At 41.2% G+C, this 14533-nt stretch overlaps 1 protein-coding gene across 4 annotated transcripts in view; it reads right to left on the bottom strand.

Moving 5' to 3' along the window:
- pou2f2a (POU class 2 homeobox 2a) overlaps window positions 1-14186 on the bottom strand; it is a 39608-nt gene extending 25422 nt beyond the window's left edge. For 2 of the 4 annotated variants that reach the window (XM_058401217.1, XM_058401227.1), the window contains exon 1: window positions 12837-14185. In XM_058401217.1, coding sequence (XP_058257200.1) covers window positions 12837-12936 — 100 coding nt within the window. In that variant the 5' untranslated portion in view covers window positions 12937-14185. Of the gene's footprint in view, window positions 1-12836 lie in introns of all 4 variants that reach the window. The other 2 variants (XM_058401200.1, XM_058401236.1) reach the window with 2 other exon arrangements.
- Between the last annotated feature and the right edge of the window lie 347 nt (window positions 14187-14533).

Below are 14533 nucleotides of genomic sequence, written 5' to 3'. Positions count from 1 at the left end.
TTACACATGTGAGTCGATCCGCTCCCACGCCAATCGATGGAGAGAAGGAGAGAGAGAGAGAGAGCAGGTTATCTTCTGTCATTAAAACTGAGGGAATCCCAGACTGGGGGGGAGGAGGGGGCACGAGTTCATTGACGAAAAAACAGAGAGACTGAGTCAGTGACAGAGAGAGAGAGAGAGAGAGAGAGAGAGAAGCTGGCAACGACCGGGGAGCAGACAATTATCTGTATTGATTAAAGTGAGGCAGCAAAGTGAAGAACTGAGCAAACTATGAGTGGATCAATAGAGAGAGAGAGAGAGAGAGAGAGAGAGGGAGAGAGTTTGTGTGGAGAGAAAGAGTTGGTCAACAGAAAGAGTGAGAAGAAAGAGACAGAAAGAACACAGAGCCCAAAAGGGACATAAGTAATGCGAAGGTCCTGATTTCCTGATGATTATCTTCCTCCAGTACTTTCCCTTTTGTTTTCTGTCTATTTTATGAGTAAAATATGAGTGATTCTTTCTGTCACATTTCTGTTTTACTCAGAATTCATTTATAGCTGAAGTTTGAGAGCAGTTGTTATATTTGGTCAATGTGTATGCAAAACGTGACTGTGTTCGATGGTTTAGGATTGAAACCTAGCTCTGTCACGCTAACAGTAAATGTCTTCGAATGGGTCAAGTATGAGAGAAGCTTGCTCTCAATGAGTTTTATTCAACTTTTAAACACAGGTGCGGAACAGTTTTAAGTGATTTCATTTACGTTACGCTTTCCAAAACGTAGCTTTCGTACACCGCTTCTCACATGATTGTCAATTCCTGAGTGTTCAGATCAGGTGAGTGACGCATAAACACAACTTCTTCTCCAAAAAAACAGTCCGGACGAATGAAACAGACAGAATAAGATTCATCTCTGTGTATGTGTGTGTGTGTGTGTCTAAGAGGAAAAAAAGAATCGACATGATGGAATTCTACAAAATAACTCTTTCACATAAACGTTTATTGGCTGCCCTTAGACTTTCATAGTAAATGAATTTAGACTAAACTGTGCTTTTTTTTGGACAGGGAAATGTGCTACAAAGACATTCTCCGCTCCTCCGGCAAATCGGCCAGACAAAAGCTTCAAAGAGGAATAACGACTTGAGGCCTGTGTCGACGCAGCCTGAAAAATCTGTTTGTCCCTCAACCATTAATCTCCTCTCAGATGAACTTGACCCTCCTACACACACACACACACGCACACACATTTTCCGCTTCAGCCAGGAGTATAGTGCATATCTACGGACGGTAATGCCCGTTGCCAGGTAACCATGACCCTCATGCCAAAAACAGTGAAATCATAACTCTTGTTAAATTGACTGACCACACACAGACAGACAGATAGACAGATAGATAGATAGATAGATAGATAGATAGATAGATAGATAGATAGATAGATAGATAGATAGATAGATAGATAGATAGACAGATAGCATTTTTACTCGATACAGCACTTCAGGAACCATCACACAGAGAAACGCTTGAGCACAGGACATTGTGTTTGTGAGACAATCATCTGATTAGATTCTCAGTGTAAGGCAGCGAGGGTAAACTTGCTGAGATCGCAAGATTATCATACATCAAGATAATCCAGATGTAAAAACATGTAACAGCATGTAACATGTAACTGAAAATGTAACAACAATCACTGGCAAAATATTACATTATATAACTGACGATGACTATGAGGACTAAAGATACCATTCTGGGTCAAATAGAAACACATCTCTCTGGTCTCTCTTTCTCTCTCTCTCTCTCTCTCTCACACACACACACACACACATATATATTTAGTCTCATCCAAACTGATGAATTACCTGTTAAATATGAATCAGATCGACATGGATATGCCAAGGACAGAAGCAGAGAGTCAGTACACATTACACTGCACCAAAGGACTGTTTTCCATATAAAACACTCTACACACTTTACTGAAAAAAATCGATACCTGATCCTGCTGTAAGGTTTCCCCGTCTGTTAAATATGATGACTTTTAATCTTATTCTCTTTCTGTTTTCTTACAAAATAAGGCTTTGATGCTTCAAAAGTTTAATGTCTGAGCGTCTTTACCTTCTCTGACAGGATTCAGAACTCGATCTCATTAGAAATTCCTATCAGTTTAAACAGCAGAGGGTGACGCAGATGTTTTTTTGTTCTATTTCATACCAATCAATTAGGAGAAGATGGTATGAACGCTGTCTCTAACCCTTAACCTTGTTAGATATTCATATCTAGAGTAATCTATGAAGCTAGCACCATAAACGCAGAAAGAATTCCACAGCTAAGCCTAAGTGCCAGCAGGACCACAGCTCTTAACTTAATTGTATTTCTAATTATGGCGTTTGTAGTTGCTGGTCTGCTGTGTGTATCTGCTTAGTGAGTGAATGTGATTTTCCAGCAGGTGTGCCTGGTGCTGGAACAAAAGCCTGGTGTAAATACTTTTTCACACATGGAAAGCAGGAAGGTCAGCTCTTTCTGGCTTTATCTTCAGGCCGCTATCCTCACTGCTGGAGTTTTCACTCACTCCATGTCTTTACCTACAGTTTTCACAGGTACATTGGCACACTGAGCACATCAAACTCCACAGCCGCTCAGGATGGACCGCGTGTCTGTCTCTGGGGCTTGCGAGCAGATTTTTTTGAAACTGTGTCTTTCGCTCAATTGTAGTCTTTTGTTTTCTCCAGGGATGGAGGGCTATACTGTATATGAAAAGTGGAAATAATGTATACTGCACATGGCGACTAGTTCTTGAGCAGCAAAATGCTTCTTGGCCTTAAGGAAAAGTCTGAGGATTTGTTGAAAATGCTGTTTGAGGTAATTTTGCCTTGATAGAATAAACATGCTGTATTTCATTTGATGCAGGAATAGTAGTGTTTGTCTCGTTGATAAGTCGTGATGGAAGAAAAGCTCAACCATTGTGTAGGACTTCAGGAGCTAACAGAAGGTCTGATGCATCTCATAAACGGACAGCATAATTAGAAAATGGCAGTTGTAGCAATCAATCAATCAATCACATTTTTTTTTCATTGTGCAGAAGCACTCAGTGGGAAAAAACGGCACACAGGCCTTCTGGAAGGCTGACATATGCCAGTGACTGGTGTGGACAAGTGCAGCGTAACCTTTTGTCCTCTTTAATTTACTCACATTTTACATACAGCCAATCAGCATGTCTGTCCTGAGATGAACACCAGGGAATACCGTAAAGTGTGTATATAAGGGAAAAATGCAGATTTTGTTGATAGATTGTTGGAGAAATGGGCAAATATTTTAGTTCTAGTTTTTCACTAAAGGAATTTCACAATAGTGGGTCCACAAGCTGGCCATAGGGAATTGTTTTCATTAGTGGATATTCCATCATTTTTAAAACAACAACATGGGTTTGTGTTGAGGCTCTGTAATGGTTTGACTGGAGCTGCATACTATATCTTTATATGAAGGCAAGTACTAATGACTACGGCAGCGTAAGGACAAAGAGATGACCTTAACAAATGAAACTGAAAGGTATGGAGCCCCTGAGAGAGAGAGAGAGAGAGAGAGAGAGAGAGAGAGAGAGAGAGAGAGAGAGAGAGAGAGAGCGAGAACAAGAGAGAGAGAACGAGGGAGGGAGGGAGGGTTCAATGAATGGAGAGAGAGAGAAAGAGAGAATGGCAGGACTCCAAACAGGAGATTAGGAAAAGAAGGTTGGAAAAAGGAAAAGGAGATATTCAGGTGTGTAGTTATGGATGTGTGACCTCACAGGTTCCCTCCCCTAGCCCTTGGGAACGGGCGCCTTGGAAACCGTCGCTAAGGGAACAGACGACTGAGAGAGAGAGAGAGAGAGAGAGAGAGAGAGAGAAGTAGAGAGAGATAGCTGGGGGAGAAAAAAGAATAAGAGAGAATGAGCAAATGCCCAGAAAGAAAAGAGAGGGAGAGTATAAAAAAGAAGATGAAGAAAGGTAGCATGGGAAATAAAGTAAGCAAAATCATAAATCAAACACACTTTCTGCAACGATCAAACACGTCACATCTAATAACAATAACAAATACCGGTCATAAATATTGGATAGCATGGCATTGCAACAAGATGAAAGGTAATATTACATTATTAAAGAGGTATGAGTAACTGTGTGCATGTGAACACTGGATGAACAGAGCATGCACACGCATACACAAAAACAGGTTACTGTGTGGAATAATTAGACGGTCTGCACTTTACTAAATATTCGACATTATAATGATTCCGCTATAGTAGCATGATGGTAAATAAGAGTTTAGGGTATAAATGTTTATGCCATAACAATAAAATAAAACCGAGATAAGCTGTGTTTGTAAATGAGAACGTAAAAAAGAAATTTAATAATCTACTAAAGGCTACGTGTGATATATGCTGCTGAGGCAAAAATTAAGTTTCAAAAAATTCTAGTAACTCCCGTGAAGAAATAATGTAACGCTTATCACATTACACTTAATATCTCTCTCGGAAATGTTACTATGAGCAGATACTATGATATGAAACATGCGATATGTATTCGCCTCATCCTCATAATGTGAATTTTTCAGAGAAACAAAAACCAAAGGGCGTCATTTGGACCGCTCCAGACATTAATCACTCTCACCGACTTGTAACACTGAGGTTAATTTAGTTCTAGCAAAATTAATTCATTTAATATCATTAAACATTTTGCTTCCTAATCGTATGAGTTTGAATGCAAATGAATGCTGATGCCAAAGTTCATGTTGTCATCTAAATCCCACAGATCCACCTGGCCATGAGACAAGCATCTCCTGCTCCATCATTCATGAGCTTTTCTGAATATCAAAAAGTTTGTGCTCTGTATAAACGACTGCATGGAAAAAAGACAAGCTGCTCTAAAAACTAGAAGATAATATAAAGAGAGAGAGAGAGAGAGAGAGAGAGAGAGAGGGAGGGAGAGAGATAATGCTTCTAAAGGTCATTAGAGTTGGTATCTTAAGTCCCTTGTTGCCAGATGTCCTGATGTCCTCTAGAGAGCATAAAGAAGCCATCTTTATAGCTGAAGCCCAGATTTGGCAAGAGTGAACTCAAATCAACACCAAACCTTCTAAATCCTTAAATTCTTTCTTTACTTCAGCTCATACTAAATGACTACGTGACCACAGTATCCACATGGCTGAGCGTCTGGGTGTAAATGTGCGCCCGGATTTTTTTCACAAAACTTTACAACACAATAAATGAATAGTTTAGATGTGTGTATATATTGAAGGACGTTGTATCAGTGGTGGCACTGTGATATTGTGTGTAAATGCTAGACCACCCCCCCCCCCCCCCCCCCGCCTTCGCTAGCGCTCTCTCCACCCCATCTTTAACCTTGGCCCCTGGTGTCACAGCCCGCAGTAATGAAGTCTCCCTCCTTCTCTCTCCCTCCCTCCTCCCCCTTTTGGCCCCGGCTGTTGTCCGTCTTTCCACTCATTCATAGTAAACACTATTGATTTTTGGCTCGGCGAGTAAAAAAGCCATGAATTTTAATGCTGCTATCTGTCCCTCTCTCTGCCTCCATTGGATCCCCCCAACCTTTCTCACTTTCCCTCTATCGCCTTATTCCCGTCTTCCTCCCTCTCTCCAGAGGGAAGTGATCGCGAGACGAGTTCTGCGAGTGTGTGTGTATATAAGATAAACTCAGAGAATGTGCGCATGAATTTGTGGCTGCCATGTGTGTGTGTGTGTGTGTGTGTGTGTGTCAGAGAGAGAAGGATTTCCAGCCAGACTGATCCCTTCTCTCTTATTCAACTTAAACTCTCTCAAAGCTGGGATTATAATACAAATATAATAGGGTTTAACCATTTAAACCACCGCTGCCTCTTTATGACTCGTGCACACGCACACACACACACACACAATCCACTGCCACTCACTTACAGTTCACTCTCTCACTCACCACAGACTGTATTGCTTTCACTCATATTCTCCTCACAGACACACACACACACACATGCAATCTAACTGTGTTGGGCCACATTTGCTTAACTGTATTTTGCACACACACACACACACACTCAGCCATGTGATAAACTGTTGGTGCACTGTAGCCAGTCATGGCCTTAACAGTACACCATCAACCAATAATCTGCACCACATCTTGCCACTGCGTATATACATTTCATTCAGAAGGGCAGATAACGTTTTTATTTATCGTCTTCCGCTCAAAGGCTCCGCTTCTCTTCTCTTGCATCCTCCCTTCTCCAACCTTTGCCTTCCTCCCTACTTCACTCCCTCCCTCTTCCTCTCTCTCTGTATTGATTTTGCTATAAGCAGTGTCAGGGCTATGACAGGCCAGCAGAGAGGAACACAAGCAGAGCTCATTAACGGCCAATGAACACACACACACACACTCACACACACATACACACATACACACACACTCAGACACACTTAGATTTTAGACAGAGAGACTCATAAGAGATGCCTATTAAATACGACAGTGTCTACTACGATGATAATAATCTAATTCTATTAAAACTCACTGAGTGGTCTCAGATGCTATAAAAGAGCTTGCAGTGTTTTAAAGAAACATTTTAAAGTACTGGAACATGATTGAAAACCATTGCAAGGAACCTATGTACAACAATAAAAAGTTTAACATGCTTTAATACTAAAAAAAACCTTCCTTCACTAGAAAATTTTACCTCTATTATGGAAATAAAGGTAGGGTTTACATATATGCATGAAAGTGGAAACTCCTGCTATCGCTAACAGCATATTTGTGCTAAAATTAAATTTAGCTAGCTAGATAGCCAACAGCTAGACATTTGCCCACACAGGTGGGAATTTAGTATCAGAGCTCTAACTATTCAGTAGGCAAACACCACAACATTCAAGGTAGCTAGCTAGACAGGTAGCTTAGCGCACAGGCTTCATGCCTAAAAATGTGCATGGTTCGTGCACAGCTAACGTATTTCTATCTTTTTAAACTTAACAAATTTGATCCAAATTTACTTGGTGAAAACTGTCAGAAAAATGGTTAAAAATCATCCTTTTCAGTTACGGGGTACTTTGAAATTTGACAGCGAGGAACACATCTATACAGACTACTATAATCATTATTGTCATATTCTGCCACGAGATGTCGTTTCTTCGCTTTGACGTCCAGTGATGTCTCTCAGAGTCCCAATTTAGCGTGAAGCCCAGCATCAGCTGTCTGATATAATGGTGGTCTGTGTCTCTTGCGAGTGTACACCGTAAAACGCTCCTTCGCTGAGAGTAAGATGGCCAAGCTAACGTTGTGTGTTAACATCCCTAGCTTTGTCTGGAGTTTCCTTTCCTTTATTATACACCAAAAGTGTCTGGTCTACAGAAGAACCAGACAAAACTGGGGAAGGCCAGCATGCCACTATAAAAATAATAGCCTTTATTTCAAGCTTTAGCGCACTGGAGTAGCTGGGATGTGACACAAATGGTGCGGTTTGAATTATATCACACGTAATTCACAGAAGATGTTTTTAACAAACATGCAAGTAAACAGAATATTAAAAAGAGCTCTAATATCAGATAATTACAGGCCTCTCTCTAGTCAGCCACTCTTTTTTTCTCTCTCGCTCTCTCTCCCTCTTGTTCATATGGCAGCCCCTCCTTCCACTTCCTCCACCTTAATTTGATTGATGATTATTCCCGTCACTCAAGGCAGCATGTGGCCAATTACAAGGAATAAGGCGATGAGAGACCTTTCTAAAAATGCTTCTATAAAAACTATTTTACGGCACAGTGCACCAAATTTATAGCTATTCTCGAGCTTCAATATTGCCCCAACTTCGTTTGCGCCTTTATATTAGACACCAGACACATGGCCATATCTGAGGTTTACGGTGCAGAGGTCCAGCCTAAACGTTCAGATGCATAGAAATAGGGAGGGAGGTGCAAGAACAGCAAGAGCCTCTGATCAGAGGGATTAAAAAAGAGTGGAACAAAAGAACGTGAAAAGAGGAGGGAGGACAGATGTGGAGTACCAAACGGACAGTTTAATGTAGGGGAGAGGTCAAACAGGCCCAGCCCCCCTCCTCTCATTCTCCTATTCTCTCTCTTCCTCTCTCTCTCTCTCTCACACACACACACACAAACTCTAGTAAATAAAGAAATGTTAGAAGAAATGGCTGAAATGGCAGACTCTAAAGTATTGTTTATCAGCATTCTCAAACACGAGGCAAGTGAAGACTGAATGGAAGACACACACACACACACACAAGCACACGGACTGGATTTTAGAGGTGAACATGGAACCCTGCTTATCATAAATCTTAACAGTTTAAATGAAATGGAACGGAGGATTGCTGATTTACGTCTCTACTCAGCTGCCGTGAAGGAGGAACCCAATCAAATAGCTAGGTTTTATTACTCATACCCTTTATCTAAATACATGATGCACACACACACACATTTTCCTTCCCACAAACAAAGACAACAAATGAGACATATGTTTGTATTCATCTACCAAAGCAAGGAAGCATCCTGATCAATCAAAGCGACATCATATGTTTCTGTCAATTCATCCCTCGGCTCCAATATTCTCATCTCTCCATCACCAAAATAACATTCCTGCCTCTCATTCGTATATCCGTCTTCCAGGCACAACCCTAATATCCGAATCCCTCATTCAATATATCAATTTAACCAACAGCCTGTCATTTTTCAGTTGTTTTAAATTCAACAATCTATTCACCAAACATATATATATATATATATATATATATATACCTAGATTTCTATCAACCATCCATCAATCAAAGCAACCGTTTCAACTTCTGTCCGTCTAATCGTCCGTTTAATCCAGATGTCCGTCACATAAGCTGGAATCCAGTGTGGGTTTTTGTGGGATAATAGTGGAATCACGCTGGTACACACGCATGTAAATGTATTCAGGTGAAGCAGCATCGTTCTCATGTGTTTCTCTCGCTGGTTACTCTCATACATCTCAGCTCAACTTCCCAAAAGCATTGTAGCCATCATCTTTATGTTTAGTACGAGTGTTTAAAGTGCCTCCCTCCCTACCATCTTCTCATACATTTCAGTTCTATGGCACTTTTGGGGAATCTTACTCATATTGACTTAGAGCCTGCTGGAAACTTCATTTTCCTTATGCCTTGTTCTTAACTCTTAGAACTAAAAAGAAATAAACGACAACAAATAAAAGCTGGAGTACTACTTTGTAAATCTTAAGCCGGCTTTATTCTGTATTATATTTAGCCTGTTTTTGCTGTAGCAAGTAGAAAAAGTTTTTTTTTTTTTTGGTCACGACTTGAAATCTATCATACAAATGTATCATAAGATGCAGCCATATTAGGGCTTAGAAATAAATCATTGGCACTGTTATTTTTTTAAAATTAAAATCAGAGTGTAAACACTGCTACAATACACACCAATACGCTACAAACCACCATTATAAGAAAAGCATAAGGTCATACACTACAGCTATAATAGCGACAGTAAAAATTCCTTGTTACCTCAAGCTCACTTTAAAGAATGTTTCTCTTTAAAAGACGCCATTTTTGTGAAAGAGTCCTGATCAGGCTAAATGATAAGGTAAGAAGAACGTAAAATTGCAAGTCTCTTGTTAGAGGATCATTGGATAATCTGACATTATACAATTCAGGCGAAATTTTATCGAGATCCTCTTGTTCAATGTGACGAGTAATAATCTTAAAATACCACTGCAACCGGGTTTTAGGTTGAACACCTAAAACCCGACTTAGCGGTTCAGACTGGAGAACAGTTTATGTATTAAGAACATTCCTAAGATTCATAATGCACCTCAGAAAGCTGGTGTACATTCAGTTTGTTGAATTCATTGCCTGAGATCAGTGAAGATACTGTGTGTGTGTGTTTATGAGCACAGGCGAAGGTCATTCCTCACTGGGCGAAACTCAATATCACTCACTGCTGCTAATGAGCCATGAGATTTCATCACTATTAAAACGCCATTAGTGGAGGCCATCTCTCTCATGTGTTCCCTCTCTCCCGCATTCTCTCTTACATTCTCTCTCTCTCTCTCTCTCTCGCTCTCATTTTCATTCTCTCTGAGACTCTCTGAACTGTAAACTAGGACTTAATGTAATTTAGCTCTCTATGTATGACCTAATCTTATTTTCAGAAAGGTGCTTCTCTAATGAAATGCATTACTGATACTTGTAAAAATTTGAACTGCAAGACCAAATGGATTTAATTTAACGCAATACGAAAGAAATACATGATTTTTGTGGCTATTGTATGTTTTATTTTGTCAAGACACTAAAACACTGTGAACTGATAAAACAGTGCAGGAAAGAGGTAGTATGTGCTGTTCATTAATTGCTTAATGAATTTGTTAATAAGGTACCCAGGACGTTTACGGAGAATAATCTGTATGTATTGCACAGACAGACACACTGACAGTGAGAGAGAGAGAGAGAGAGAGAGAGAGAGAGAGAGAGAGAGAGCTCAAAGTAATAAAGCATGCTGTATTGACATCTTTGTTGTGTCTATTGATTTTGAATTATGCTACTAACAAGCCCAAGCTGATATTTTGTCATTGACAATCATCTTAAACCTGGAACTCCCTAGCTGCACTCATACACAGGTTACACACACACACACACGCACAGGCACGCACAGGCTCGCACACACATACACTCCTTGGCATAAATACCCTTTCCCATGTGACTTGGTGCCAACAAACAGTTTTCAGTGAGACTGTTACCCCATACTGCATCAATATTTCCTACTACAGTTATGTGACTGTCAAATCAAGGTCCTTCTAGTAAAGTCTGTCCACTCAGCGGCCATCTTGCAGATGCTCCTGACAGTTATTTCCAGTCACACAAGAGCGGGCTTCTTTCTGCTTGAATGGGAAGAGACCCTTTACCAAAAATGCATTGACATTTTGTTTACACACGGATCACCTTTGACAAAATTTGATATAAATGATGTGTAGTCTGGTTACAATAACACAATTTTTCTGCAGGTCACCCCAGCTGCTGCATATGTATGTTTCTGCATAACCAACGAGATAAAGAGCCTCAATGTAATAATCTAAGGCTATGGATTTTTTTTTTAAAATGTAGTACAGCTGCCATACTGAGCATTATTTAGTTTATTATTTAGCAAACCTCGCTAAATGGTACACCATATAGTGAATAGGCGGACGTACGTGCCATCTGCGCATGCGCATCAGAGAAGAGAAAGGCGCGCGCTTTGCGTCCATGGCGTGCGCGCTCCATAAGTTCAATCGTTCACTTTTCACCTCCAAATACAAAATTAGGTGTGTGTGTGTGATAGATAGGTGGGTGGTGGGTAGGGGGTGTTTCACCATGTCAACACTTTACACTTTACAACCTAACACTTTACACCATGTCATCACCTACTTTCTCTGTCTGTCTCACTCACGAAAAAAAAATCCCATCTATTGTTTTTGTAAGTTCTTCTAAAAAGAAGTTTGTTTTTTTCTCCCAGTAATCAGTCCAAATAAGAAGATGTCCTAAAAGCTGTATTGGATAGGCTAAAGTGGTACATAACAACTTACCGTAATTACCAGAGGTGCAGCATTGTTTTCATTTAGGCCTACTGCTAAGTGCAAGACGTGTAATCACACAAAATAATAATAATAATAATAATAATAATAATAATAATAATAATAATGATCAAAAATTATATATAAAAATAATAATAATAATAAATTAAATTGCACAAGAAAGACAGTAGTATAGCTATCCCAGAATAACATTTCTTGTTTTCAGTACAGACCCTGTAGTGAACCTGTTATTCTGTGAAACAATCAGACAGCAAACTGAACCACATTATAAGTCAGTGTCCAGAAGTGCACAGGCTTCAGTGTCACTCATCAGTGTGTTTCCTCCTGTCTGCTGTCCCGCTGCTTTCTCCCACAGCAAACTGACCAGTGATAATTAACACATACACAGGTGCAGTGGGGATTTTTTAGTGCACAGAGAGCGCTCAGCTCAATCCGGATGTTAAAGGACATCGTCCTCTTTATCCACCATCCCTCCAAACTGGCATCCTGTCCTGCAGTCGACTGGCTGGTTATACACACCAGAAACATCACCCTCCACAAATAAATCCAAAGCAGCACCACCATAATCTCCATGTTCTTACAATGAAAGACCATATTAATTCCGGTAACGCTCCATTAAAACACATCCAGCTTGAATTCTTGCAAAAACAAAAAAGGCATATAGAATTAAAAGCGTGCGTGTCTCATTCGGTCTCCTGTCTTCTCCTGCTCTGCTCGGTCTGCCTCTCTCTATCCTCTCTCTGTGCCGCGATCCGCCGGCCCCGGAATCGATCTCCGCAGGATCGATATCGCGGCATGAATATTCCCGGGCCGGCGCGCGCCAGACTTTAGTCCGGGAGAGACGGAGCCGGAGGCAGAGCGGAGCGAGCAAAGGACACGGAGAGATACAGGGGGGAAAGAAAGACAGAGAACCTTAAACTCGAGGACTGGCTGTCATAGACCTGTCTTATTCATCAGCTCTAATGTAAAGGTTTCATAAGAGATGAAGAAATGAAGTTCTGTTTTTTTTGTATCTCTAGCCAGTGAAAGCCTATTCCTTTTTGCTTATGATTTTTGGGGAAAATGGCTATACTCTATATTCAACCACGACTACAAAATCCTACGATTCCTAGGATACGACATAAAGGCGCGCGCGTGAGGAAGTGAGCAATCTGTTTTTGCACATTGGACACAAAAGGAAAAGACGATCGAGCTCCAAGAACTGGGACAGCAGAGGACATGATTTGGCGTGGACACGGCCCGGTTGCACGCTGTGTATATGTGTGTGTGTGAGAGAGAGAGAGATAGTGAGAGAGTAGGGAACCTTACCGGAGAGCGCGCGCGCAGCCGGCGGAGACTTGAGGCGCCAGGCACGGAGCTCGGAGGCAGTTCTCGGCAAGACGAACGGCAGCGGCAAGGGGACAAACATGATCCTCCTTCGTCTTCAGGCTTTTGTTCTGGACTTTTTTTCTTCCCCTAGTTGCTGGTATTAATATTATTATTATGTTGCTTTGGCGTTATTACAGCACAGTCTGTTTCTAGTCGCCGGTCTCTTCTTCGTAGCTGAGATCGGATGTGTAGCTCTTCACCTCGTGCTCGGTCGTGTTCGGCTTTGGCTGTGTTCGGGATCTCTTTGGCATTGTACACCAAGTTTTATCAGTGATAGTAACTCGGTGTGGCGCTCACTGGCATGCTGACCGATCACGTTTTCATTTTTATTCTGTGTACATTCACTTTTGAACTGTATAATAAGCCTAGAGACAACAGCAGAAGCTGCTCAGACACAAACCCACACACAGGCGGACAGACTAGGCTGTACACTCATATCACTGATATCCTCACTGATGCTACAGCGCTACACCTGCTCAAGCCAAGCTGCGGTTTAGAGCCTAATGTTTTGAAAATCTCTCTGCAAAACTAATTTCTTTTCATGAGGATATTTTCTAAATCCCTTTGTTGAGATCTGACAGTGAATATTACGCGCAGGCTCGCTTCTTTCCCTCCCTCGCTCGTGCCTTTACTTTGGCTATAAAACAGAATAAACGGAGAAATCGGCATTGATTTCTGTTAGGAGAAAAGCGCTCACGTCCTGACACTATAGCAAAAAATAAAACAGTGCTTCTTGGGTTTATTCTGATATTTGGTGCATTTGTTCTTTTGGTTCGTTTATTTGGTCTTTAGCTATGGATCCGCTTTTCTCCAACAGCTACATGCTAAACAATCGCTTCCACATTCACTAAGTCGCACAGCCGGATCTAGTCGAAATTCGTCACATTAAGTGTTTTTGTTGTTGTTTAATCTATTTGTATATAAACGTCAATAATAAGGCAACATAATGTGCTCGCCGGCGCTTCGCCCCTCCCACCACCGGTCTGTCACACTCCGCTAATTAAAACGCAATCAATCGATAAAAATAAATAAATAAAGCAAATAAATAAATAAATAAATCACGAACACTTGGAAATGTTAAAAACTTGTTTCGTCGCTGGATTTGTGTTTTTTGTTTTTGTTTTTGAAGATCACTTGCCTATTTCCCGGTCCGTCCGCCTGCGTGTTTTGTTGTCTGTTCCCGTTATGCGGGAACCCCAATGGCTCACGCGACCAGACTCCCTCCCGAATGCGCGCGCGCTCTGCCTCCGCGCTGCCGCGACGTGGAAACGAGAGCCAAGCCGCTACAACTCACACACATCACCACCTCATCCTCCACCCCCACCCCTCCCTCTACCCCCCTTACTCTCTCTCTCTCTCTCTCTCTCTCTCTCTCTCACCCTCCCATAGTAGCCCTGCTGCTCGTCATTGATTTTGTGGCTTCCTCGTACCTTCAATAAGACAATTGTCACTTCAGTGACATGGGCTACATTTCAAACCTCATATGCAGCATATATGTAATCAGAGGCGAATACAAAGTATGGTGCAGGCCTACTATTATACCACAGGCTACAACAGTAAATTGGAAGTAAAAAAAAAAAGAAAGGACACCTCTCGGGTTTTGATATGTTTTTTTCCTCTACAGCTGGATAATCAAA

This window comes from Hemibagrus wyckioides, linkage group LG01 (genome assembly GCF_019097595.1).
Source record: "Hemibagrus wyckioides isolate EC202008001 linkage group LG01, SWU_Hwy_1.0, whole genome shotgun sequence".
In the NCBI taxonomy this organism is placed as follows: domain Eukaryota; kingdom Metazoa; phylum Chordata; class Actinopteri; order Siluriformes; family Bagridae; genus Hemibagrus; species Hemibagrus wyckioides.
Note: the sequence above shows the minus strand (reverse complement) of the source record. Positions and strands in the feature narration are given on the sequence as shown.